Source organism: Lagenorhynchus albirostris, chromosome 3 (genome assembly GCF_949774975.1).
Source record: "Lagenorhynchus albirostris chromosome 3, mLagAlb1.1, whole genome shotgun sequence".
NCBI classification, from domain to species: Eukaryota; Metazoa; Chordata; class Mammalia; order Artiodactyla; family Delphinidae; genus Lagenorhynchus; species Lagenorhynchus albirostris.
In genome coordinates, this window is record NC_083097.1 from 158,569,930 (window position 1) to 158,596,712 (window position 26,783).

General features: G+C 51.1%; 1 protein-coding gene across 7 annotated transcripts in view; it reads right to left on the bottom strand.

Annotated features, from left to right (window-relative positions):
- The window catches only part of CPAMD8 (C3 and PZP like alpha-2-macroglobulin domain containing 8), a 99,284-nt gene that overhangs the window by 22,248 nt on the left and 50,253 nt on the right, over positions 1-26,783 (bottom strand). For 6 of the 7 annotated variants that reach the window (XR_009539744.1, XR_009539743.1, XM_060144664.1 and 3 more), the window contains 8 exons: positions 24,777-25,008; positions 19,699-19,852; positions 19,152-19,282; positions 14,359-14,410; positions 6,755-7,074; positions 5,961-6,186; positions 4,155-4,331; positions 735-816 (listed from right to left, as the gene is read on the bottom strand). Coding sequence is in view for 5 of the 7 variants with exons in the window: in XM_060144664.1 (XP_060000647.1) it covers positions 735-816; positions 4,155-4,331; positions 5,961-6,186; positions 6,755-7,074; positions 14,359-14,410; positions 19,152-19,282; positions 19,699-19,852; positions 24,777-25,008 (1,374 nt within the window). In the remaining 2 variants the exon portion in view is untranslated. The remainder of the gene's footprint in view (positions 1-734; positions 817-4,154; positions 4,332-5,960; positions 6,187-6,754; positions 7,075-14,358; positions 14,411-19,151; positions 19,283-19,698; positions 19,853-24,776; positions 25,009-26,783) is intronic. The other variant, XM_060144663.1, reaches the window with a different exon arrangement.

A 26,783-nucleotide genomic window follows, 5' to 3' on the forward strand; every position in this document is an offset into this window, starting at 1 on the left:
GGGCTCAGCCAGCCGTGTCCCTGTTCCCCCGGCCCCTAGCACTGACGCTGGGCCGATTTAAGGACTGGATACTTTCCACGCCCATAGCTGCTGCAGGCGCCATCAGGGTGTTGCTCTGAGAAGGAGGCCTCACTAGGGACAGAAAGTTCGGGTGCCCCACTTCCTCAGTAAGCCCCAAAGTGGACGAGGCAAATCCCTGATGATGCCAAGAACTGCTGCGGCCCAAAAATCTCAGGGAATAAGACCCAGGTACACCCAGGCCCTCCCTGCTCTGGTTGACCCTGAAAGCCAGAGGGAGCCGCTCGCAAGGGAAACCGGACCCCAGGACGTGCCTCCAGAACCCCACAAGCCAGCTTAGAGGCAGCGGTCTGGCCTCTCCCGGCCCATCCCCTCCTGCTCAGGGTCACCCCATTCCTGGGTCCCGTGGGCTCTGAGGAGGACCAGAGCGCCAGGACCCATCCTCAAGGGGCCAGAGGGCAGGGGCTCAGTTCCTGGGCCCTGTGGCAACAACAGCAGAAGGAGTAACAGTAACTGTCACCGCCGCCAGCTCCACCATGCACGGGCCAGGCAGAACCCGCCCGCCACCCCAACAATCCAGACCTGTAAACCCCAGGGGCTAAGACCATGGCCACCTCCATTTCCCATGCAGGCTCCTGGCTACGCTGTGCTGGACATGAGAATGTGACTTCAAGTGGAAGAACCTCAGCAGCCGTGCCTGGGGAGCGAGGACTCACCACATACTCCCCGACTTGTCCCGCTCCCCGAAAGCACTATAGGAGCCATCTTGGTGCTTGTAGGTCAACTGTCTCTGGTAGCCTGTGGGGCAAGAAGAGGGGACAGCACCCTGGTGAATGGCTGGCCAGCCAACGTCTTACCCCAGGACCCTGAAACAATGCCACACCCACATCGAGGGTTCCTGAGACTACCCCATGCCCACAACTGGGGTCCTTGAAACTGCCCCACGCCCACAGCTGGGGTCCTTGAAACTGCCCCATGCCCACAGCTGGGGTCCTTGAAACTGCCCCACACCCACAGCTGGGGGGATTGAAACCTCTACTTTATTCTTCCTTTGTATCCTGATATTGCCCCTTTGTGACTCCTGGTCACACACCGGCCCCTCAGTCGTACCTGGGGCAGGGGTTGGTCAGTGAAATGCACCATCTCCAGGCGCCCTCGAGCTTGGTTTGCTCAGAGCAAGGGAGCAAGGAGGGACAAGAGGGAGGGAGGTCAGGTGGGCTACTGGGGCCTCCAAGGCTGGGCTGGGCGGTTGGTCTTACTGTGAGGGCAGCAGGAGGGCATGAGTGGAGGGGGTGAGGGGAGCAGGGGAGGGGTGTGAGGGGACAAATGTAGTGGGTGGATCATAGGGTCCAGAGAGGAAGCAGAGAAACTGGGCAGGTGGGGACTGTCTAGGCGAGCATGACCATGGGCTTGGAGCGGGTGGTGGGGACAGGCAGGGAGGGGTTCTGCAGTATAGGCAGAGCTGCCTCAGCTGAGTAAGATGTGAAGGAAAAGAAGAAGGATGCCGAGGGCATCTAGGTTTGCGGCCTGAAAGGCAGGAAGGACGGAGCTGTGCCCATGGACATGGGGAAAGAGGCAGGAGGAACTCTGAACTGGGTGGACAGTGTCCCCTGCCCCACCAAATTAATGTCCACCTGGAACCTCAAAATGTGACCTTATCGGGAGTGAGGTTCTTTGCAGATGGAATTATGCTCCTGGATTAGGCTGGACCCTAAATCCAATGACTGGTGTCCTTCTCAGAGGAAAGAAAGGGAAACACACAGATATAAAAGGGCTTGTGGAGACGGAGGCAGAGAGCGTGGTGATGTGTCCACAAGCCAAAGAACACCTGGAGTCACCAGAATTCCGCCAGGACAGAGGCCTGGGACAGATGCTCCCTCGGAGCCTCCAGACGGAATCAACCCTGTTGCCACCTTCATTTTGGACCTCTGTCTTCCAGAACCATGAAGGAATAAAGTCCTATTGTTCTAAGCCACCCAGTTTGTGGTACTTTGTTACGGCAGCCCCAGGAAACTAACACCAAAGGTTTGCCGGAAAACCAGGGGGTCGGAGGTTAATCTGGGGCTTGTTGAGTCTGAAAGGCCAATTGGCTGATAAGCCTCAGGTCTGGCTGTCCTGGGGTGGGGGGTGGGTCCAGGCTGCCACTCACCCATACAGGTCATTGCACTCTGGGTGGCATTCAAGGGCCTGAGCCCAGATGAATCCACTGAGGTATGCCTGGCCCTGGGAAGCCAGGGCCCATCCACCTCCAAGACCCTCACAGCACATGAACCTGAGCCCCCCGTCCCCACGATGGACCAAGCAGACTTGGGGTTCTGGGAAGTCTGCGGTCAGCCTTCTTGAAGCCAAACCTTCAGCCCATGGCAACCCCTGAGTTCTCTTTTCATCTGAGAGTTGTACGTTCTTCATAGTAAGTTTTTTCATTTTCTCATCCACAAGGACAGATGGTTGTAGATCATCAGGACTGCCCTTGGAGTAGAATAACTGCGGGAACCGTAACAGGCCAGGAGGCAGGGACCCCAGACTCGCCTTAGGAATCGAGATTTTCACGTGCCTCGGTTTCCCCATCTGATAGGGGCCAGCATCGTCTGAGCCAGGCACCCGCGGGTCCTTTTCGGTGGCAGAAATTTCCAAGGTTGTGCCCGTGGGTTCTCATCTCCCTCTGGCTGGGTCTAGTGCCCTGGCTGCCCCTCGTGCCCCAGTCCAGGGGAGCCTGCAGTCTGAGAAGCCCCCACCACTTGCCCCTATGAGGTCTTGGGCACCTCTTCACTCCCAGGACCTTCACTTTGCTCATCTGGGAAATGGGGACCATCAGTGTGGAGGCTGCCGGGAAGGCAACTCAGGGCAGCGTGGATGGAGCGGCACTTGCCTGGCACAAGATCGATGCCAGCCTCAGAGCTGGGTCCAGCCCCCTCCACGCGCTCCTTTCACTTCAGCTCCAGCCCAAGGCTAGAAGCAGAGCCCAGGAGGCCCCAGGACCTTGGGATCAATTGACAACTCCCTTGTTACACAGGTAGGAAACCAAGTTACTGAGAAAAGCAGGCCCTACCCGAGGACACAGAGTGGGAATCCATGACAGAAGTGAGACCCCACCTCCAGCCTCCCACCCCCTTCCTCCTACCTGTGGGGCCTAGATGTGCAAAGTGGGTAAGACAGGGCCCTCAGAGGCCTTGTCCGCCCCCCTGCCTCCGCCCCCTCTGCCATAAGGTTGTTCCCTATCCTAAGGACCTGAGTCATGGCAATGGAAGATGTTCAGTGCTGTGTTATTTATATCTGAAGTTCAATGCTGCTTTGTTTATTTCTGAAGAAGTTCAGTGCTGGTGGTTTATTTCTGAAGATGTTCAGTGCTGCATTATTTAGGAAAAAAAAACCTGGAAATAACCCCAGTATGTCCAAAAGCATAGTTCAGTATGTTGTGCTCCATAAATGCACGTGATGAACAAATAGTGTAGTCTCCAAAGTGATTATGAACTGAACACGTCCTGAGACCCAGCGATTTCACCCCACAGAAATCTGGACGTGTTGTCACCAAGTACACTAAGAGGGTGATTAATGGCAGCACCATTCTAAAAGCCCTGAGTTGGAAGCTGCTCCAAAGCCCATCAACAGACACACTGACTATGGTCTCCCCACACAGCAATGGAGGTGAACAGACCACAGGTCCCCACAGCCCAGTGGACGAATCTTGTGCACACAGTGCGGGGTTGGGGGTGGAGGGCACGCCATAGGATGCCATGTTATGAGACACCAAGAGTGGCAAAGCTAATCTTTGCTCCTGGAGGGCAGAGGAGTAAACCCAGAGCCAGCAAGACAGGGAGGTTATGGGGATTTTTTTCCCTTTCCAGATGTTTTTTATAATGCTATTATACTGCTCTGGTTGTTCAAAATATCTACATTTTTAAAAGATGCTATTCCTCTCCCCAGGGCTGATTACCAGCATTCAGAGCCTTTTCCTAACAGGGGCAGACACCAGGTTCCTATTAACAGGGACCCCATCAGGCCACCCAGAGTGGCCTCTTTCACCCACTTCTTTGCCTTCTTCTACGTCCGCCGCACTTGGCATGTGAGCTGCCCCCCAGCATGGTCAAGGCTACCTGCAGTCCCATGCCCTCCACCCAGGCAGTGTCCCCCAGTACCTTGCACCAGGTAATCAGTGGTCTCCCTTTCCACCTCAGGGCTGAGCTGTCGGGTTTTCTGGAGATACTTCAGGACAAAGACGTTGGGTGCAAAGTGGATCATGTTTTGCTCTCCGCAGCCAAAGGGCAGGCGCAGGTGGTTGCTGAGATGGTTCAGAGTTGGCCCCATGACATCTCCTGGTGGGAAGAAAAAGAAGGATGGGCTGGGGACTGGCCTCACCCAGTGCCCTGGCTGTCCTACGGACAGCTTTCCTTAGAGAGAGCCCACTTGTGGCCTAACACCAGCAACCCATCCTCTGATTGCCAGTGCTGCCCTTTGAAACTGGGCTGCACCCTTGCCCAGTCAGCCTGCTTGGTCTCCTGGCTTTGGTGAACACCCACTGGCCCTTTCCTCCATACCTCCCTCTGTGTTCTTTAGTTTTAACTCAGGTGTTCTTTCTCTACCTTTTCATTATGTTAAATGCTCTTTCCTTTCTGGCTTTTTAAACAGGTGCAATTAAGGCTATACATTTCCCACTTAGTACAATTTTGGCTGCATCCCACAGACGTTAAGATGTCAATCCAGCCATGCGATTCCATTCTAAATATTTTTTCTAACTTCCAATATGAAATGTGATTTTCTCTCTAACCGTATTTAGATTTTTTATAAAACTCTTCCTACATGTGTGGTATTGTTGGTGTGTTTTTAAAAGTTCTTTTTTTCTCTTATTTCTGACCTACTGTGTTCTCATCCCTTCAGTACCCTGTCTTCCTCTCCCTGGCCTCTATGCCCCAAACATTGCTGATGGGCCCTCTGGAATCCCCACTGTCCCCTGACTGCACCTCTCTTCCTTCCTCGGCCTTTCCTCCTGCCCCACTGAGGCTGCCACTGCTCTTGCAGCCTGCTCTTGTGGCAGGGCCTACCTGGCTACTTTCTCATCACCCTTCTCTGGGTTTTCCAGCTTCTTCTCCAACCTTCCATCCCACTGTGCTGATGACACTGACTGGCACACAAGTCCCTGCCTTCACCTCCTCTCCACTGCTGTCCATCTGCCTTCTCCCCTACATCCCTCACCTCCATCTGTGCCACTCATCCCCAAGGCCACATTTGAGTTTATCTCATGCTTCAGAAGTCATAAACTCCAATATCCTCTGATCTGGTCACAACCACCACCCTGCCCAGGCCCCAGGGCTTCCATCCTCTGATGTCAGAGAGACCCAAGACCCCCTCCTTCAGGCCTGTCCACCTCCTCCTGGTGTCTCACCCTCACCTCACCCTTCCAATTCCCAGCACTAGATGGATCACACACTCCCCACTTTCCACTTCTATGCCAGGGCTATGGGAGACAATCCACAGCCCAAGAGATCCCTGGTCACAGCCTCTTACCCCTGCTCAGTAAATGCTCTAAGCATTTGAAATGGTCCTGCCCACTCAGCTGGACACCCAGAAGCCCCACCCTCCACCCCATACCTGGTTAACTTCACCTGGCCTTTCAGCCTTCTTGTATATCACCCCAGACCCACTGCCCTCATGGAGTTCACCACCCACCCTCCCGGTTGCCCCACACAGGGCAAGGACCTGCCTTCTCAGCCAGACTAGGAAGCCCTGAAGGTCGGGTTTGAGGTCATCTCTGAGTCTGGCCCCAGCGCCCATCATGGAGAAGGCACTAGAAGCTGCTTGTCAGGTGAGTGGGTGTGTGGTTGGAGGCCCCGGAGCACAGGTCCCCAGCAAAGCCTGGTATGAGACTGAGCCCAGAGTAAACACTTGTCCCTTGGCCTGGGTTCTTGCTCCTGTCTTCCCCAAATCAGGCTGCAGGGCAGACGCACCTATGATGGCGGCGGCTGCACGCTCAGACCCAGGGATGGCGCTGTGCGGGACCCCCAGAGTGAAGGCTTCGCTGTAGCTCTCATCTACTTCCACCTTCCTCCAGATGCGGAACTCGCCCACAGAACCCCAGCCAGTGGAGAAACCGATGAACTGGACCTCTGGTGTCTTGGGGAGGGTCCAGGCCATGATGACAGAGTCATTGGATGGCTCTGGACCATGGCCCACCTGGAAAAAGAGGCCAATGCTGCTGGATGCTGGCAAGAAGCGTGAAGCCGTGCTCAGACATGGTCAGAGGCCTTGGCCACGCTTATAGGTTGGGGCGGGGTTCTCAAGGGGTCAGAGATGAGAGAAACTAGAGACCACACTGTTCATGAAACACCTAACAGAGACACAAGTGTGGCATCTGCAGGTTCCAAAGTACCTCTGGATCTTAGCATATGCCTCCAAACTCCTCTATTTGTACTTCAAAACCCCACTTGGCTATATCCCTCCTCTAGGAAGCTGTGTCAGCTGCTTCTTTCTATGTCTCCTCTGCTTGGCCCAAAAGAGTCCACAGTCCCCATTTTACCTGTTCTATCCACTTTCTTTCTCCCTGACCACCCACCACCCTTCAGCTCCCAGATCCCTGGGCACTTCCTCCGCCACAGCTCTCACCACCTGTTTTTTGTACGTAACTCCAGGCAGACCGTGAGCAACTTGAGAGCTGCCTTGTGTTTCCCCTCTCCCCTCCCCACCCCTACCACATGTATCAGGAAGCAACAATGCCAGAGGACCAGGAGGTTCCCGTGCCCACCCCAGGCAAGCCCAGCCATGCCTGGATGAGCCCACTGTGCCAGCTGATCCAGAATGTTCTGAATTCGTCCCAGGAGAGGATCTTGGCTGTGTGTGTGCTGGCCACGGGCTCGCCCATCTTGCTGGTGGAGATCCAGGACCTGGTGTTCTGGTGCCCTCCCAGAACGATCTCGATCATGCCTGCCGTGTCCTGGGGTCCTGGGGACAAGGCCACGCGGGCATCGTTGTGGGCTCGCACGGCCACATCAAAATGGGTGAGGCGCAGCGGCCGCTGCACATACTGGAACTCGTACTTGTTGGGTGTGGAGATGTGGACTCTCTCTGGATGGAGGGAAGGAGAAGGGGTGTTGAGGGGGCACCGAAGCATGCCCAGAGCTGAGCATCGGGACCTCAGGGGGCCAGCCTCACTGTGACTCCCCATGAAGCTGCAGGAAGCATGGTGGAACGGAGCTGGCTTAATGACCGTTTTGTCAATAGCAGACAAAAGATGAAATGCTCACAGAGATAAATCCTACAAAAGACGCGCAAGACCCATAAGCTGCGAACTGCAAAATGCTGCTGAAACTAAAGACACAATGGAGAGCTAGAGCGTGTTCGTGGGTCAGAAGATAATACTGCAAAGATGTTAATTATTCCCCAAACTGATTTATAGATTCGATCCAATCCCAATCAAAATCTCAGCGGAGTCTTTTGAAGAAACTGCCAAGCTGATTCCAGAATTTACATGGAAACTCAAAGGATCTAGAAGAGCCAAAGCAACTTTGATAAACAAGAACCAAGTTTACTCACACCCTCCGACACTGAGACGTACTCTAAAGCTAGAGCAATCACAAGAGTGCAGCACTGGTGTCAACATAGACAAATGCTGAATGGAACAGAACAGGGAGTCCAGAAATGGACCCACACATGTATGCGCGACTGATTTGCAACAAAGGTGCAAAAGCAATTCAATAGCAAAAGTCTTTTCAACAAATGATGCCAGGACAACTGGGCCTCCAGATGCATAAAAAGGAACACTGATCCATACCTTGCATGGGCTCCAAGGAGTAACTCGAAACAGATCATAGCCATTTTATGAATGTAAAACCTAAAACTATAATACCTTGAGAAGAAAATGTAGGGTTGGGCAAAGATTTCTTAGATAAAACAACAAAAAATAATCCATAAAAGGAAAAAGTGATAAGCCGGGCTTCATTAAAATGAAAACCTTCTGTTCTTTAAAAGACACTATTCATCCAATGATGGACACTTAGGTTGCTTCCATCTCCTGGCTATTGAAAATAGAACTGCAATGAACATTTTGGTACATGATTCTTTTTGAATTATGGTTTTCTCAGGGTATATGCCCAGTAGTGGGATTGCTGGGTTGTATGGTAGTTCTATTTGTAGTTTTTTAAGGAACCTCCATACTGTTCTCCATAGTGGCTGTTTCAATTTACATTCCCACCAGCAGTGCAAGAGTGTTCCCTTTTCTCCACACCCTCTCCAGCACTTATCGTTTCTAGATTTTTTTTTTAACATCTTTATTGGGGTATAATTGCTTTACAATGGTGTGTTAGTTTCTGCTTTATAACAAAGTGAATCAGTTATACATATACATATGTTCCCATATGTCTTCCCTCTTGCGTCTCCCTCCTTCCCACCCTCCCTATCCCACCCCTCCAGGCTGTCACAAAGCACCGAGCCAATATTCCTGTGCCATGCGGCTGCTTCCCACCAGCTATCTACCTTCCTACGTTTGGTAGTGTGTATATGTCCATGACTCTCTCTCGCCCTGTCACAGCTCACCCTTCCCCCTCCCCATAACCTCAAGTCCGTTCTCCAGTAGATCTGCGTCTTTATTCCTGTCTTACCCCTAGGTTCTTCATGACATTTTTTTTCTTAAATTCCATATATATGTGTTAGCATACGGTATTTGTCTTTTTCTTTCTGACTTACTTCACTCTGTATGACAGACTCTAGGTCTATCCACCTCATTACAAATAGCTCAATTTCGTTTCTTTTTATGGCTGAGTAATATTCCACTGTATATATGTGCCACATCTTCTTTATCCATTCATCCGATGATGGACACTTAGGTTGCTTCCATCTCCTGGCTATTGTAAATAGAGCTGCAATGAACACTTTGGTACATGACTCTTTTTGAATTATGGTTTTCTCAGGGTATATGCCCAGTAGTGGGATTGCTGGGTCATATGGTAGTTCTATTTGTAGTTTTTTAAGGAACTTCCATACTGTTCTCCATAGTGGATGAACCAATTCACATTCCCACCAGCAGTGCAAGAGTGTTCCCTTTTCTCCACACCCTCTCCAGCATTTATTGTTTCTAGATTTTTTGATGATGGCCATTCTGACCTGTGTGAGATGATACCTCATTGTAGTTTTGATTTGCATTTCTCTAATGATTAGTGATGTTGAGCATTCTTGCATGTGTTTGTTGGCAATCTGTATATTTTCTTTGGAGAAATGTCTGTTTAGGGCTTCTGCCCATTTTTGGATTGGGCTGTTTGTTTTTTTGTTATTGAGCTGCATGAGCTGCTTGTAAATTTTGGAGATTAATCCTTTGTCCGTTGCTTCATTTGCAAATATTTTCTCCCATTCTGAGGGTTGTCTTTTGGTCTTGTTTATGGTTTCCTTTGCTGTGAAAAAGCTTTTAAGTTTCATTAGGTCCCATTTGTTTATTTTTGTTTTTATTTCCATTTCTCTAGGAGGGGGGGTCAAAAAGGATCTTGCTGTGATTTATGTCACAGAGTGTTCTGCCTATGTTTTCCTCTAAGAGTTTGATAGTTTCTGGCCTTACATTTAGGTCTTTAATCCATTTTGAGCTTATTTTTTTGTATGGTGTTAGGGAGTGTTCTAATCTCATACTTTTAAATGTACCTGTCCAGTTTTCCCAGCACCACTTATTGAAGAGGCTGTCCTTTCTCCACTGTACATTCCTGACTCCTTTATCAAAGATAAGGTGACCATATGTGCGTGGGTTTATCTCTGGGCTTTCTAAGCGTCCATTATCGGATGAATGGATAAAGAAGATGTGGCACATATACACAATGGAATTACTCAGCCATAAAAAGAAACGAAATTGAGTTATTTGTAGTGAGGTGGATAGACCTAGAGTCTGTCATACATAGTGAAATAAGTCAGAAAGAGAAAAACAAATATCGTATGCTAACACATATATATGGAATCTAAGAAAAAAAATGGTCATGAAAACCTAGTGGTAAGATGGGAATAAAGACACAGACCTACTAGAGACTGGACTTGAGGATATGGGGAGGGGGAAAGGTAAGCTGTGACAAAGTGAGAGAGTGGCAGGGACATATATACACTACCAAACGTAAAATAGATAGCTAGTGGGAAGCAGCCGCATAGCACAGGGAGATCAGCTTGGTGCTTTGTGACCACCTAGAAGGGTGGGATGGGGAGGGTGGGAAGGAGGGAGACGCAAGATGGAAGAGATATGGGAACATATGTATATGTATAACTGATTCACTTTGTTATAAAGCAGAAACTAACACACCGTTGTAAAGCAATTATATTCCAATAAAGAGGTTAAAAAAAAAAAAGAGTGTGTCGGTAAAAAAAAAAAAAAAAAGACACTATTAAGAGAATGAAAAGGCAAGCCACAGACTGGGAGAAATACCTTTGCAAAGCATTTATCTGATAAAAGACTTGTATCCAGAACACATTTTTTAAATCTCTCAAAACTCATTATAAATAAACAACTCAATTTTATTTAATTTTATTTCACTTTGGCTTATTAGATCTTAGTTCCCCAACCCGGGATTGAACCCAGACTACGGCAGTGAAAGCACTGAATCCCAACCACTGTACCACCTGGGAACTCCCAACAACTCAATTGTAAAAAGGTTAAAAGACACTTCACAAAAAAAGATAGACTAATAGCAGATAAGCATATGAAAAGACGCTTAACGTCATTAGTCATGATGGAAATGCAAATTAAAACCACAATGACATACCACTAGACACCTATTAGAATGGCTAAAATTAAACAGACAATACTAAGTGTTGATAAGAATGGGGCAGAACTGGCTTATCCAGTGCTGGTGGGAATGCAAAATAGTACTACCACTTTGGGAAACAATTGACAGTTTCTTAAAAAGTTAAATACATACCTACTACATGAGTTAGCTATTCCACTCCTAGACATTGACTCAAAAGAAAGGAAAACACATCACCCATACAAAGACTTGTGCATGAATGTTCATAGCAGCTTTATATGAAATAGCCCCAAACGGGAAATAACTTGAAAAAATAACATTCAAAAAGTGAATGGATAAACAAAGTGTGACACATCCATGCAATGGACTCCTACTCAGCCTTAAAATGACTGAATTATTGACACACACAGTATGGTTGAATCTCAAAATTATTATGCTGAGTGAAAGAGGCCAGACAAAAAGAGGACATTCCATATGATCCCATTTATGTAAAATTCTAGCAGGTGCAAAGTAATCTATAGAGAAAGGAAGCAGATCAGTGGTTCCCTAGTAGCAAGAGTGGACAGGGTGAGAGAGTTCAAAGGGATGTGACTTTAGGGTTAATGGAAATCTTCATTATCTTAATTGTGGTGATGGCTTCACAGATGTACACACATGTCAACATTTATCAAACTACCCTTAAAATATGTCTAATTTATTGTATGTCAGTTATACGTCAATAAACATGTTAAAATGTTACTGACCTTACTTTGAATACAAATATATTTGGCCTAGTGTTGATTATGATATAAGAAGTACAAACAATATATAAATGTCCAATAATGTTTCAAAATGTTCCATAATGATCAAATTTTGGAGCAGTCCTTTGATGGAGCATACTGAAGCTGTTTTGAAATGCTGTTTATAACGACTTTACAATAACGAGGAAAAGTTCTCAGGATGTGTTAAGTGAGAAAGGCAAGATATAAAATTACATAGCTTATGAGTCACAACTATGCTAAAACAAACAATAATCAATCCTATGAAAGTGAATATAACAAAATGTCAAAAGAGGTCATCTTTGGGTATGAACCAGAGGAGATAGTTTCTATCTTTCTCTCTTTCTAAATTTTCTCTAATACACAGGTATTGCTTTTTCCTTTCCCAATTTTTAAACTTATGGTAAAATACACACAATGTAAAATTTGCCATCTTAACCATCTTTAAGTGTACAGTTCAGTGGCATTAAATACATTCACATTGTGCAAACATCACCACCACCCACCTCAAGAACTCTTTTCATCTTGTAGAACTGAAGTTCTATACTCATTAAACAATAAACCCCCATTTTCCCCTCCCCCCAGCCCCTGGCAACCACCACTCTACTTTCTGACCCTATAGTTTTGACTACTCTAGGGAGCTCATATAAGTGGAATCATATGGTATTTGTACACATGCATTGCTTTTTAAAACGTTTTTAATTTAAATTTTACTGGGATAATTATAGATTTATATGTGACTCTAAGAAATAACACAGAGAAATCTGTGTACTCTTGACCCAGTTTCCCCAATGGTAACATCTCACAAAATTCTAGTATAGTATCACTAACGGGATATTGGCACTGTTACAATCCTCATTCAGATTTCTCCAATTTTATTTTATGGGAGAAAAATAAATGTTGCCATTTTATCATCAGTCCCAGACCCTTTCTCCTTGCCCTAACAACCATCTCTAAAATTTTGTCATTTCGAAAATGTCATATAAACAGAATCTTTTATGTACCCTTTTAGGATTTTTTTTTTTACTCAATCCACTTCATCCAAGTTGCTGCATGTTATCAATAGTTTCTTCCTTTTTACTCTGGATAGTATTCTAAGATATGGATGGACCACAACTTTTTAACCATTCACCCACTGAAGGACATCTAGACTGTTTTCAGTTTGAGGCTATTGCAGATAAAGCTGATATGAACAGTTGTATACAGGTTTTTGTGTGAACATAAGTCTTCATTTCTCTGGGATAAATGCCTAAGAGTGTAGTTACTGGTGGGTATGCTGATGGCATGCTGTCTTTTAAGAAACCATCAAACTGTTTTAAGAAACCACCAGCAGTGACTGTACCACTTTACAATGTGTGAGAGATCCAGTGTCTCCACATCCTGGCCATCTTTTGGTGCTATCTCTACTTTTTATTTAGTCATTCTGGTAGGTGTGTACTGATAACTCACTGCATTTCAATGTGCATTTCTGTAATGGTTAACAAAGTTGAGCACCTTTTCATGTGTTTATTTGGCATCTGTACATCTTCTTCGGTGAATTGTTTATTTCTTTTGCCCATTTTCTAATTGGATTGTTTGTTTTATTTACTGTTAAATTTTGAGAGCTCTTTATATATTCTAGATCCTAGTCCTTTGTCAGTTCTGGGTTTGGAAATATTTTCTTCCAGTCAGTAACTTGAATTTCCCCGCATTAACAGCATCTTTCACAGAGCAAACGCTTTTCATTTTGATGAGGTCCATTTATCAATGTTTCCTTTTGTCATTCATTCTTTTGGTAATATGTCTAAGAATTCTTTACCTAGCCCTAGATCCCAAAGATTCCTCCCATGTTTTTTTTTCTAGAAGTTGTACAGTTTTACATGTAAGTTCGTGCTCCGTTTTGAGTTCATTCTTGTATAAGGTATGATCTTTCAGTCGAATTTCATGTTTTTGCCAATGGATGTCCAATTGCTCTAGCATCATTTGTTGAGAAGGTTCTCCATCCTCCATTGAATTGCTTGTGCACCATTGTCAAAACTCATTTGAGCACATATGTGATGTATTGCTATTTACTGAAAAAAGGGAGGGGGGGATGTTAAAGGAAGCCTGTGTCCAGAGTGTGCTGTGGGTCAGGGGACCTGTTGTGCTGAATGCTTTGGGAACAAGGAGGTGGTACACCTAGAAGGTAGGCATCACCAGGGGACTCCACTTCAGATCCTCTGCTGTGCCTCTTGGCAAAACCTGCCAGGTGAGTGCCCAGTGCCAGGCCCAGCCCAACCTCCAAGCTGGAGGGCTCTTTGGGGAGGGACTGGATGGGGAAGGGGCAGACCCTCCCATAGGCAGCTCAGACTCATGTTCCTCTCAGCACTGCCCTGACCCCACAAGGCAGAGGTGTGGACAGGCCTTTGTCTGGCCACCCCACCCACTGGGCACTCTGTGCCCATCTCCTGTTCACAGATCATGGGCAGGTATAATGTCAATTTCAGGGGATCAAGATGGACCCCAGATCTCACACTTTCTGGAACCCACCTTAATTTCCCGCATCCTCCTTTGCTATCCCTGGGTTCTGGGTCACCCTCATTCCCACAGCTTTCCCATGATATGACTCTAAGACCTCCTTTCCCCAGACCCTGGGTGAGGAGCCCAGGGCCCAAGGACAGCCCTACCCCTGATGGCAGTCTCTTCTCATTGGTGCCTGCAGTCTACCATCGTATGTGCTCACTTCCTGCGTGGCAGATGCCCAGTCCTCACTCTGGCTTACAGGTGCCCCCAACTGGGACATATCAGTGCTTTGCTGCTGTGTCCCCAGCTCCTAGGGATGGTGGGTGTCCACTGAGCAGCAGGAAAGCTGCCGAAGTGCAGGGGTAAGGGCCAAAGTCCTTGGCAGGGTGGGCACGGGAACTCACCATTGGGACAGAAGAAAGCGCTGTAGGTGTATGACCGGGGGGCTCCTTCAGGCTGAAACAGAGAAACGGGGAGAACTGAGAAATGGGGGGCGGCAGCCAGTGCAAGGGCGAAGCCGCCCTCCCACGGCAGCAGCTCTGAGTGTGGATCCCGCAGGGTGATACCACGACCACAGGTGCACAGAGATGGACCAGGTCACCTACCTCCCATGCTCAGATAGGGAAAATGAGGCTCACTTCCCCTTCTCTGGGCTCTAGTCAAACAAACTCACCAACCGCTCCTGGACTTATCATGCTTCTCACACCCCCATCCTACCCTCCCAGCCACCCCTTTGGCCCAGCTCCAAGCCCAGCTGCTCCCTGTGGGCAGAGAACACTATGACTCGAAGGCTGCCAGGATCTGAGGCCCCATCCAATGTCCAAGAGCACTGAGAAGGGGGCACCCAGGTCTGTCAAGGACGGGGTCTCTGTCCCACTGTCCGATGCATCCCTTGTCTCCTGTCCATCATGCTCCTGCTTCCACCCCTTCCACAACGTCCCCCAAATAATAGAAGGCAGCTGGCTTGTTCTCTTATTTATTTTTAAAATTTATCTATTTTTGGCCACACCACGCGGCATGAGGAACTTCCCCTGACCAGGGATCGAACCTGTGCCCCCTGCAGTGGAAGCGTGGAGTCTTAACCACTGTACTGCCAGGGAAGTCCTGGCTTGTTCTCTTAAAAGGGAGCACTGGGAATTTAACCCGATACACCTTGTGGGCTTTCGTCTGACCGGAACGGCCCCTGTGGGGCTCTCGCTTTTCCAGATCTCTTTTAGCGCCATCAGCAAATCGGTGAGCTGGGGCCACCTGAGGTCAGACCTCAGACGGTTAATGCTTGGCCACTGCAGCCAGGCAGCCTCCTGGGGTCCCAGCTCCTCCTACTGTGAGGATCATTTTATCTGCCAACTTGTGTAAGCCAGGGCATGCCTAAACATCTGGCCAAATGTTACTTCTGGGCATCCCTGTGAGGACTTGTCTTAAAGGAGTCAGCATTTGAATTGGTGGACAGGGATGTAGATGGCCCCTCCCCAACGTGGTGGCCCCCAAACACTCCACTGAGGGCCCAAATACAACAACAGGCAGAGGAAGGATGAATTCTCTCTCTGCCAGACTGCTTGAGTTGGGGCATCAATCTTCTCTGCCCTCGTTGCTTCTGACCTTCAGACTCACAGATGGCAGACTTCTCAGCCTCCATGGGGACTTCTCAGCCTCCATGATCGCGTAAGCCAATTGCTTATAATAAATCTCTTCCTAGAGAAATGTATATGTCCTATTGGCTCTGTTTATCCGCAGCACCCTGACTAATACACCCACTCCTTGCTGGGTGACCGAGGGCCACTCACTTAACCTCTCTGGACCTCTATTTGTCATCTCTAAGATGGGGGTGATGAAGGCGCCGACCTCACCGCGACGTGAGGGTTAGGTGTATTTCAGACAGAGCCTGGCATCTTTTCAGTGCTACTCAACAGTCAGCTCTTGTTAGCGTTTCTCATCCCCCTCTTCCCCCCACCCCCACCCCCAGTCCTCTGTTGAAGCTGCAAAGATGGGCGTCATCCATCCTGGGTCTGTACTGATGAGTCCGGGAGGCACCTGTCTGGATCATGTCCACTTCCTGCTATCATCCCGGGGCCACGCCCAGGGGCCTGCACCGGGGTCCTGCCTCACCCACGCAAGCCACAACCTGACACCCACACTGCACACCTCACTAGCAAACCTTTAGCAAAATCACCCGTGGTTGATGCTGAGCTGTCCAGCAGCCGCATTGTCATCTCACACCCAGAAGGCCTGACATGGAGCCCACAGGCCATCTGCTCAGCCACAGGCTCCAGGGTGAGCCCCCGAGATTTCGCTTGGACTTCAGCAACCCCCTCCCCGGTCTATCAGCTCAGCCCCTTGTTGGAAAAGGGGCTGAGTCACTGGACAGGGCCTGGCCACTGTAAGCCCATGATAGCTATACAGTCATAAAAATGATTCGTGACTCAGGTGTCTATCAATGGATGAATGGATAAACAAAATGTGGCCCATGCATACAATGGAACATTATACAACCGTGAAAAGGGATGGAGCACTGACACGTGCTACGATGTACGTGGACCTCAAAAACATCATGCTAAGTGAAAGAAGCCAGACAGGAAAGGCCACAGAGTGTATGGTTCCATTTATATGAAACGTCCAGAACAAGCAAACCCAGAGACAGAATCTGAGCCCTTCTGCTGCTGCTGAGCATTTCTCTGGCTCCGGCTGACCATCCAGGGCCTCCTGGACACACCCCCACCCCCAGCATAGCCTCTGAAGCAGCCCATGGGGCCGCTCGTGGCCACGCCACCCTGTCTTCTTTTCTGGCTCAACTCAGAGGGGACCCTGGTGCCAGCCTCTCTCCTCCACGCTGCCCTGGCTTTTAGCTGATCCTGGGTTCCAATCTCCTTCGCCTCTGTGCTCAAGGCAGCTCCTGACCAGGTTCCAAAACATGGTCACTGCATGATGTCATTATTACCTCTGGCAAGACTTTTCTACAACCTTGTAGCACAGATCGGGGCTTCACTCTTGTCTGTTCTATGGATTTATCTATTCCGGACATTTCATATAAACAGGCTCATACACTACGTGGCCTTGTGTGTCTGGCTTCCTTCACTCAGCATAACGTTTTCAAGGTTCATCTACGCTGTTGCATGAATCAGCGCTTCAGTCCTTTTTAGGACTGAGTAATATTCCGTGGTATTGGGTAACCGGATCCCCTCGCACCACATTTATCCATTCATCAGCTGATGGACATATCCTAAATCGGAAAGAGCGTCCCTGGTTTATGTCCAGGTTCCCCCAGTTGACCATTATAAATGCCTGGATGACCACAGACCACTTTTCTTTAGCACTCAGGCCAGGCATCAAGAGATGTCTTCCACACACTCTCATTTAACCGTCCAGCAGTTTCATGTTTGAATCCAGGGCTCTCACTCCACAGCCCACCCCAAGCCAAGAAGGCAGACTTCCTCTCACTCCTGTGATGCCCGCCAGGCTCCCCTCATGGGTCTGAATTATGTCGGCCTCCTCTTTGATCCTGTGAACTCCACTGAGACACGGTGGGGTGATGGAAGGCTCTCAGCCTTCCAGCAGAAATGCAAAAGGTCACAATCCCCTGGGCCAGCTGGGGATCCAGGAGGGATGGCGTTCGCCGCCCCTCCTCCTGATACACACCCACGACAGCTCGGCCATCACCTGCTTCCCCACCACGTGTCTCTCAGGAATGGCCTTTCTGTTGTATTCAGACTCCTGCCCAGCAGGTGGCACGTGGTGTCTTGGGAGGGTCCATCGTATAACTGATGGAGCGAGCGACCCATGTGCTCAGAGCTCTGTGGTGGGATGAGATGGGAGAAGCCGTGCACCCAGTGCCTCCTATTTCATAAATCCATTTTTCTAATTCATGCTTCATTTTTTTGCATTGACATTTCAAGTCTTCTGATGCCTAACTCATACCTCCTGTCCTCCAGTGCTGTCTGTACAGAGCTGGACCAGTGGATGCTGCAGACAGAGGACACTGCTGAACAGCATGAAAGGGAGGAAAGGCTTGAGGATAAGAGAATCCTTCTCTGTGCATCTAGAAATTCCTCCTGCAGAGGAAGAAGACAAGAGCTCCAGGCCTCCAGATCAGGCTGGCCGCACTGGGGGACTCGCTGCCTCCTTGGACTGAGGTAGGGCAGGCTGTGGTCCAGGGAGCGTGCTCAGGCTGTGCAAAGGGTCACCAGGGGTCTCTGCATTTCCTGTTGAGGCCATCCTATCCTGCTGGCTCACAGAGATCGCGTGCCTCATCTGATGACACACTCGGAGGACTCCATCACGTCGTGTCAACAAAGCGGCAGCAGTAACCCATCCACCTCCAGGAGTTCCGCCCAGCGCGTGTGTGACTCCAGGCGCTGATGGGAACCATTTGTGCTCAGCTCCACCAGGACTGCAGCCAGGAGGGAGGGCAGCTGTTTGCAGCTGGGCTACTGGGGAGGGGCAGAGACTCGGGGCCACTGTGAGGAGATTCCGTGGGGCTGCTGTGTGCTCTCCATGCAGCACTAAACAGGAGTCTCTCCACAGCTCTGGGCTCTGATACATCTGAGCAGCCCAAAAAAGATGGGGCATTGCTGCTGCTACAAGCCCAGCACTGTGAAGCGCCGTGTGCATTCTCCAACCTCCCCCATGCTATGGGGTGAGCGTGAGCCTCCCAGTCTTACAGAGCAGAGTCGGAATAACAAGACACTCGCTGAGCCCCATGCGTAAGTGGCAGATCCCAGATTCACAGCTCGGGGATGGGTCAGGGGGCGGAGGTGGGGGTGGAGGGCAGGGGGGTGGGGGTGGGCGCGGTGGTCTGGGCGCCCCAGCTGGAGGCTCCGTGTCCTTCCCACACGGCCATTCCAAGGACAACCCTCTGAATGATGGGTCACAGGCCCTACAATTGCCTGTTGACAAACGGACAGCCAGGAGACAGAGGCACACCACCCTCCAGGGTGATCAAGCCGGGGGTCAGGAGGACACTTCCCTGCAGCCCGCGTGAGTCCAAAATCACTTCACCAAAGCCTGCTCTGCTCCTTGGAGAGCAGATGGATGCCGCAGTCCTCCAGCAAGGCAGCCCCGTCACCTGCCCCAAGCCCCAAAGCAGGACTCATGGGGGCTGCCCTGGCCCTGGCTTGGGAAGGGACCACACTCTCCGGCCCCAGCCTCACTGTTGAGGTAATCAGGCCCTGGCCAAGTGCCTCGAGTGAGGACATAGGCTTACCTCAACCATCACACCGCGCCGGATGTGATCCCTCCCAATGGGGACCCTCCTGTCAGCGTAATTCTCCTCCAGGGTTCTGATCGACTTCCCATCCCGGCAGCAGCTCGTTTCTCTGTAAGCCAGGGCTTTGGCTGCGGAGATTTGAGTACTCGGTGCTGGCTCTCAGAACAGGTCCCTATCCGGCGCTGTTCTACACCCCACCCTTGTCCCAGGCTTCCCAGGTGTGCATGCACACATACGTGTGTGTGTGTGCATATGCGCGTGTGTGCACGGTGTAGGCTGGATGTGTGTGCATGCATATGTACGCATGTGTGCAAGTGTGCGTGCATGTGTGTGCTACCTCGGTTTGGCATCTTAAGAGACTGTCTTCCCCCAGATGAGGCCCCCTACCTCCTGATCATTCCCTCTGGCCTGCATCCCCAGCAGCTGTCTTGCCCCTTGATCTCATCTTCTGCCCCGCTGACCCTTCACCCGTGCCTGGACTCTGCACCTGAACCCCTTGGCGGCCTGGAGAGTGGAGTTGCCCAAAGAAGCACATGACCCTCACCTGTGATGTTGCTGAGACCCAGGTCGCCAAAGGACAGAACCACCCAGGAGGGTTCCATCTCCCCGGGGACCACACACGTCTTCTTGGTCAGATGGCGTTTGCCAGGATGTCCGACAAATTGGATGCCCTTGGGAACTGAGATCTTCACGTAGACCTGGAGAGTGTGGCAAGAACCATGGTGCCCGGAATCTGTGTGCCCTCCCAGCACACCCCACTGCCCACTGCACTCCGTCCACCCTGGCAGCCTTTCCCCCAAAGCCACGCTCTCTTTGGGAGGCTCTCTTTCCATTTCTGATCAGAACAAACTACTTACCATTGTCCTGCTGGGAGCCCCCTCCTTCCCTCAGCCCCCTGAACCCTCACTGGTCCAGCTCTCCCTTGGGACCAAGGTCAATTCAAGGGCTGTCTCTCTGGCCAAGCATGGGATAAGAGGGGCCACTCCATATGCAGGCCCCGCAGGGAACTTCATCTGACCCTCTCTCCAACCACTGAGGTCCACCGAGTCATAATAGAGTTCAGGTGTGCACACGTGTGTGTCATGTGTGTGCTGTGCATGCACGCATCTCTGTATGCACACCTATGTGTGTAGGCGTAGCATTACACGATGTGTGAGTGCACGCGAGTGAAGGCAAGTGTCTGCACACATGTGCAAGCATGGTTCTCTACACGTGTGCTTGTGCACACCATGTCTCCACGTGCATGTTGTGTACGTGTGTGTGTGTTTATAACCCTCCATCTACAACAGGCTCTTTGCTCCCCATGCATTTGTCCAACCAGCACATATGCAGCACCTGGTGGGTTCAGGAGCCCTGCTAGGAGCTCAAGAAACAGGTCTGAACAGACAAGAGCGACCCCTGGGCCTCAGAGGCTTCACGTGCCTGAGTCACACACACACGCAGGTGTGCACAAGGAAGCTTTACAGTGGCAAGTGTGACAGTGTCGGAATCCTGCCCAAGGGCAGGCCCAGTAGAACCTGAATGAGAACGGTTGGTGCAGGGTGCTTTGGGGACTCCCCCATTCCCCTCGAGACAGCATTCTTCTAGAAAGTTCTTCCAGGGAGGAAAGAAGAAATTCAAGCGTCAAGCATCAGTGAGATACATTTTCCACGTGCTGGATGGAACCCGCTGTCTAGGCTGAGGGGTCTGGATGTGCCTGTTTTCCTGGAACCTCAGGAATAGCACATGGAGGTGGGGGGGCGGGGGGGCGGGGAGGGCGGTTCCTGAAATTGACGTGTGGTGATCCCTGGACACACCTGCTGCCCGGCAGGGCTTCCTTCTTCCCGCTGACAAGCCAACCACCAGTGCTTGCTAGGAGCTGAAATGGGCACCTGGGGGGCCTGCCTGCAGTTCAGGAGGGAGCCTCCCATGGGGGCCACCCTGTGATTAGGGACCACCCTACATTTATTCTGGCTTTCTGAAATTAGGGTCCTATTCCTCCTAGCCATAAGCTACATAAAAAGCATGAATGATAAAGGTTCTGGGTTTGGGGGCACCTTTATCCCAGCTGACTGCCCTGAGCCCCTCACATGTCCTCCTTGGCCCCCTCCAGGCCACCGCGTGGCCACTGCCGTGGTTCTCACTCAGTGGCTCTCACTCAGATTACTGCACAAGCGTCCCCCTTCTCTCCTGCTCTTCCAACCAGACCCTAAAGCCCAGCCAGACTGTGGCACGGTCAGTTTCTGGGACAGGCCAAGCTGCCTCCTGCCTGTCCCTTGCATATACTATTCCCTCTTCCAGGAATGCCCTTCCAGGGCTGGTGCCCAGCTTAAGCATCGCCCAAAGACTTCGGCGTTCAGAGAAGCCACCCCTCCTCAGGGCTTCCCTGGCTTCCTGTAGACACTTAATTCTTTTTTTTTTTTTTCTGGCCGCACTGTGTGGCACGGCTTGCGGGATCTTAGCTCTCCAACCAGGAATGAAACCTCTGCCCCCTGCAGTGGAAGCGCAGAATCCTAACCACTGGACGGCTGGGCAATTCCCGATACCTAATTCTAACACAGGTCTGCCCCTCACTCCCTGGGGGACCTTGAACATACGATGATGCCTCTCTGAGCTTCCCAAGCGGGAATGATTCCATCACAGCCCCTCCTTCCTCAGCCCACGTGGGCACTTGCTAATGATACAGTTAAAATCATCCACCCGGCACTGGGCACAGAGATGCGTGCCCAAGAACACCGAGTTAGTGGCATCAGAGCTCCAGGTGAGCTCAGGCAGACCCCACGTCCTGAGCATTGGGGTCTTCAGATTCCCACACAGAGCCTGGCATGCATCAGGTATCGGGCGATAGCTTTTGAGTGAACGAATTCGAATCACTCACATCTTACACACAGGAATTCCTTTCTGGTGGCCTCTGGGTGTTTCATTTCTATTCCAGACTTGCACTGACCCCTTTTTGTTTCACTTGGAATTTTCTTTTCATTAAAGACCCAAGACAGAAGTTCCTGTGTGACGGTACATTACGTGCGGCTCAAATAAGCATCGGGGAGTCAAAAGCAAATACCAGCCTCAAACCTGGACTGTGCCAGGCAGAAGGCAATGGGAGGGGTCCTTTACTGGCCTCAGGGCCAACATACGGCATTCTGAACAACACGTTCTTGGGTAGATGTAATCAGTCGGCAGAGATATAGAATTTGCAAAGGAAAAAGGGAGTAAATGATTTCATGGAAGCTCAAGGTCAGCCTCTGAGCTGAGACTCAGAGACTCGGAACACTGCTGTCTCCACTCTGGGCCAGGCTCAGAAATGATCACAGACATAGGGGAGGGGACAGGGGGTGAGGGTAGATCTCTCACACCCAGATAAGGAAACTGAGACAGAGTGGGCTGGTGAATGGAAACAGCAAGCTGAAGTCCAAAGGGTCGTCTGGGGGATGCTGAGACAGGTATGCGCTGGGACTACAGCTGTGCCGCGGGGGATCCGCCACCTCCACTCAGGACCTCCACCCCCAGCAGCCTCGCTGCCCTTCAGGTGGCAAATTCCAATCACTCCCTGGCCAGAAGGGCTTGCTTTTCAAGAAAAGCCAGAAATCTGGGCAGGGGGTGGATAAAATCTCTTGGTTTCCAGTGTCTTTGGCCTGGGGCTGCCCCTCCCATCTCTGCCCTTGGTGGGGAATGTACCAGCAGCCTTGGGGGGGGGGCGGGCGCACACACATGGGCAGGGCCAGGACAAGGTTAGCAGGCTCCCCCCGGCTGGCTGGGGTGAGGCTGAGACCTGTAGCCTGACCTCCAGGCCAAGCTGTGGAAAGCAGGCTTGCTCCCAGCTAGACCCCTGGCCCTGCACCCCACTCACTCCTCCATTTGCAGCCTCGGCTCCCAGCTCCCACTCCTGAGGGCTGCCCCTAACTCTGGGAGCCCACCTCCTCTCTCTTCCTGCCACCCCCCAGCTGACATCCAGTCTGAGATGGCGCAAAAGGATTACAAAGGCAGGGGAGGAGGGTGCCCCTGCCCTCCTGCAGCCGCACTCATGCTCAGGCCCCAAACACCCCTTCCCTATCCTGCCCCCACCTGACCCTGGTCCTCGCGGCTCCCTCCACATTGCCTGCCATCCCTCCTCCTCATGAGGGTCTGAAACCCCCAAGCCCACCTCCTTGGGGTAGCTGTTACCGGTTGAATTGTGCCTCCCAGGAAGATATGTTGAAATCCTAACACCCCCCCACCCCGTACCTATAAACGTGACCTCATTTGGAACTACGGTCTCTGCAGACGTCATCAAGTTCCAATGAGGTCATTAGGGTAGACCCTAATCCAATAAAACAGGGACTCTTCTCAGAGGAAATCTGGACACAGAGATAACAAGAGAAGTCACCCTGGGGTCCCTTGATGAGATGAGGCGACAGCTCTGTGACCCCAGCTAGGTCGGGTCTACCAGCCCCTTGCCAGCCTGAAGAAGCTACAGAAGGCAGACTCTGTCGCCCTTTATCCTCCCAGTAAAGATTTCTTGGGGTTCACGTCTCTCAGGGGGGATTTGAGGTAGGAGGTAGAGGGGCCCCTGGGCTGGACAGCTGGTGTTTGCCAAGTGGAGTAAAATTGGAGCTTTTTTTCCCTAGACACTCCAAGGCCAAAGTTAAAGGCAGGAGCTGAGCTCTGCTGGAGTAAAGAGATAAGATGACCACTCCTGAGACCAAGGAGACCTCCCTGACTACACATGCGCAGAAAGGCTCCTAGGGGGTCAAAAAGGAGGGGGCGCCACCCCACAATAGGTGATGCCAAACCTCCCACAGGCCTCTGTGCTAGAATCCATCTTGGCAAAAAGATACGCAAGCATGTTGGAGCGGGTCCTAGGGCAGGTCAGATGTGGGAAGAGAAGGTGCTGACGACTGGCCGAAGGTAAACAAAGGCCGGGAAGAACTGCCCTGTAGAAACGATTTAACCGCCCCTTTACTGCACTCCTTCTCATTAGGGAGGATGCCCACACCCTTCCTCTCTGGGTGTGTACTTCTGCCTTGCTTCTGTCTTAAATAAACAACACTCTCTCTGTGTGTTCTCCCACTTGCTGTGCTGTGTCTCTCATCATAAACTTCACCTGTTTATGCAGGTTTTGCCTCTTTGAGAAATTCATTTTTCAAACAGAGCAAGAGCCAGGGAAACTTTGCTTCTAGCCTCTGGCCCCTGGTGGTCCAGTGGCTAGGATTCCTGGTTTTCATCCAGGCTACCCAGGTCCAATTCCTGGGCAGAGAACTAAGACCCTGCTTCAAGACCGCTTGCTGGTGTCTCTCCGAGATCACCTGACTCCATGCCGTTCCATATGATACTCACCCTCCCACACCCCTGCAGGGTCAGGAGTCAACGACAGTCGCAGTTGCTCCGTCACATCCGTCACCCTCTAACCCCGCCATGCACACACTCCCACCCCCAACCTGCCCGGGTGTAGACAGCTGGTGAAGGAGAAGCTGACTCCACAGATGCTGTCCCACACGGCCCTCCAGGATGACCCCATGCCGCCCTGCCTGCCCCACATCCCAGGTGCTGTGCCCCTCCAACCCCTCCCCCCAGGATGACCCCACCTCCCTCTGCTTCCTGCCATTAAGGAGGCCACCCCTCTCCCCCATAATGGGAAAGGCTGTGTATGGAGGGCGGGTTCGGTACCTCGACGCAGGTGTCCATGTAGTTGTAGATGCTGAGCGGGATTTTGGCCTGCTCCCCGCGGACGACGTTGGGGGGCAGGGTGAAGTCGACAAAGAAGGGCTTGAAGGTCTTCAGCAGAGTGGACTCCGCAATGCCCAGGCCCCTCTCGGCAGACAGACCCACTGCCTCACCCACCCAGCTGGTGATGGAGTCGGGGACCTGCACGCTGAGTGTGTCCTCGCCTGATGGATCACTGCGGAAAGACGGACAAGCGTGTGCTCTTCTCCACGGCCGTGCCGCAAGCGGCCAGGTGGGAACAGAGGAGTCCAGCCGTATGGCCTTGGGCCCCAGGGTGGTGCCCCCCGCAACTGCCCCGGCAGCTTGGAAATAAGCATTCAAGGCACCCCACAGCGTGTGACAGGAGAAAGTCATCCCTCGGCCCTGACTCGCCCTAATCGGAAACATGAATGTCTCTCACGACAGCTGTGATCACAGGACCATTCAAAACATGGGTCCAGAGAGGCAAACTCTGGCAGTGTGTGCTCTGCCCAGTTTAGGGGAGAAAGACACTGAATCAAGGGGACTGGTCACTTAGAGCATGCTTGTGTGTCTCCCAGAAAGACATGTCCAAGCCCTAACCCCTGGTAACCTGTGAATGGGACATTATTTGGAAATAGCGTCTTTGCAGACGCCACTAGTTAAGATGAAGCCACACTGGAGTAGAGTGGGCCCTAATCCAATGACAGGTGTCCTTAGAAGAGGAGGGAAATTCAGACACAGAGAGAAGAAGGCCAGGCGAAGATGGAGGCAGAGACTGGAGTGATGCAGCCACAAGCCAAGGAATGCCTGCCTGTGGGGGACACCCACACTTCCTGGCCTGGCATCCTTGTCCCATATACTCCTGCGGAGCCCAGCTCCCTGTTAAGGGCGTATGTGTGATTTTTCAGGCCTGCCCACAGGCCTGCAGGTCTCACGGGGTGGGAGTAGGGTAGGGAGGTGAGGGGTGCGGGTGCACTGGGGTCTCTGAGGGGAGCTGCAGCCAAGGACTCGGGGCCCCTGGCTGGCCCTGCTCTTTTCGTGTTTGCATTCCCGGCCCAGAATTTCCATTCCCAGGTCTCTTTAGCATAAGGGACCATGGGCAGAGGTTTTCTTCAGACACCTCTGCCAAGGCCTCTTTACGGTCCGAAGGAAACACTGAAGACACCCCTCCCCAGTTGGAGTACTTTCCCACTCCTAACTCTCTCCCCTGTCCACCCCCAACCCCACCCCATGGTCCATAAAGCTGCTGGAGCCTTTTGTTCAGGGCTCCCTCCAAGTGAGATGACCCCTGTGTCTTGGCGGATCCACCTGACAGTGGGCCATTCTGTGGGGAACAGAACAGGGGGAGACATACACAGAACACTCTACCCAACAACGACAATGGAACACACATTCTTCTGAAGTGCACTTGGGGTATTTTCCAGGACAGAGCCATACGTTAAGCTACAAACTAAGCCTCAGTGGGCTTAAAAAGAGAGCGAGCATACAAAGTCCCTTCTCTGACCACAATAAGATGAATGAAGTTAGAAATCAACAAGAGAAGGAAAGCTGGAAAATTTACAAATGTGTGGAAATTAACACATTCTTAAACAGCAAAGGATCAAAGAAGAGATCACAAAGGAAATTAAAAAGTACTTAGAACTCCCTCTTGCTAGAGCACTGGAATCACAACTAACTGCTGAACAATCATGGACAGGAAGACACTGGAACTCACTAAAAAAGATAGCCCACATCCAAAAGGAGAGGCTGCAATGAGACGGTAGGAGGGCTGCAATCACAATAAAATCAAATCCCATAACCGCTGGGTGGGCGACTCACAGACTGGAGAACACTTATACCACAGAAGCCCACCCACTGGAGTGAAGGTCCTGAGCACCACATCAGGCTTCCCAACCTGGGGTCCAGCAACAGGAATTCCCAGAGAATCAGAGTTTGAAGGCTAGCAGGATTTGACTGCAGAACTTCAACAGGACTGGGCGAAACAGCGAC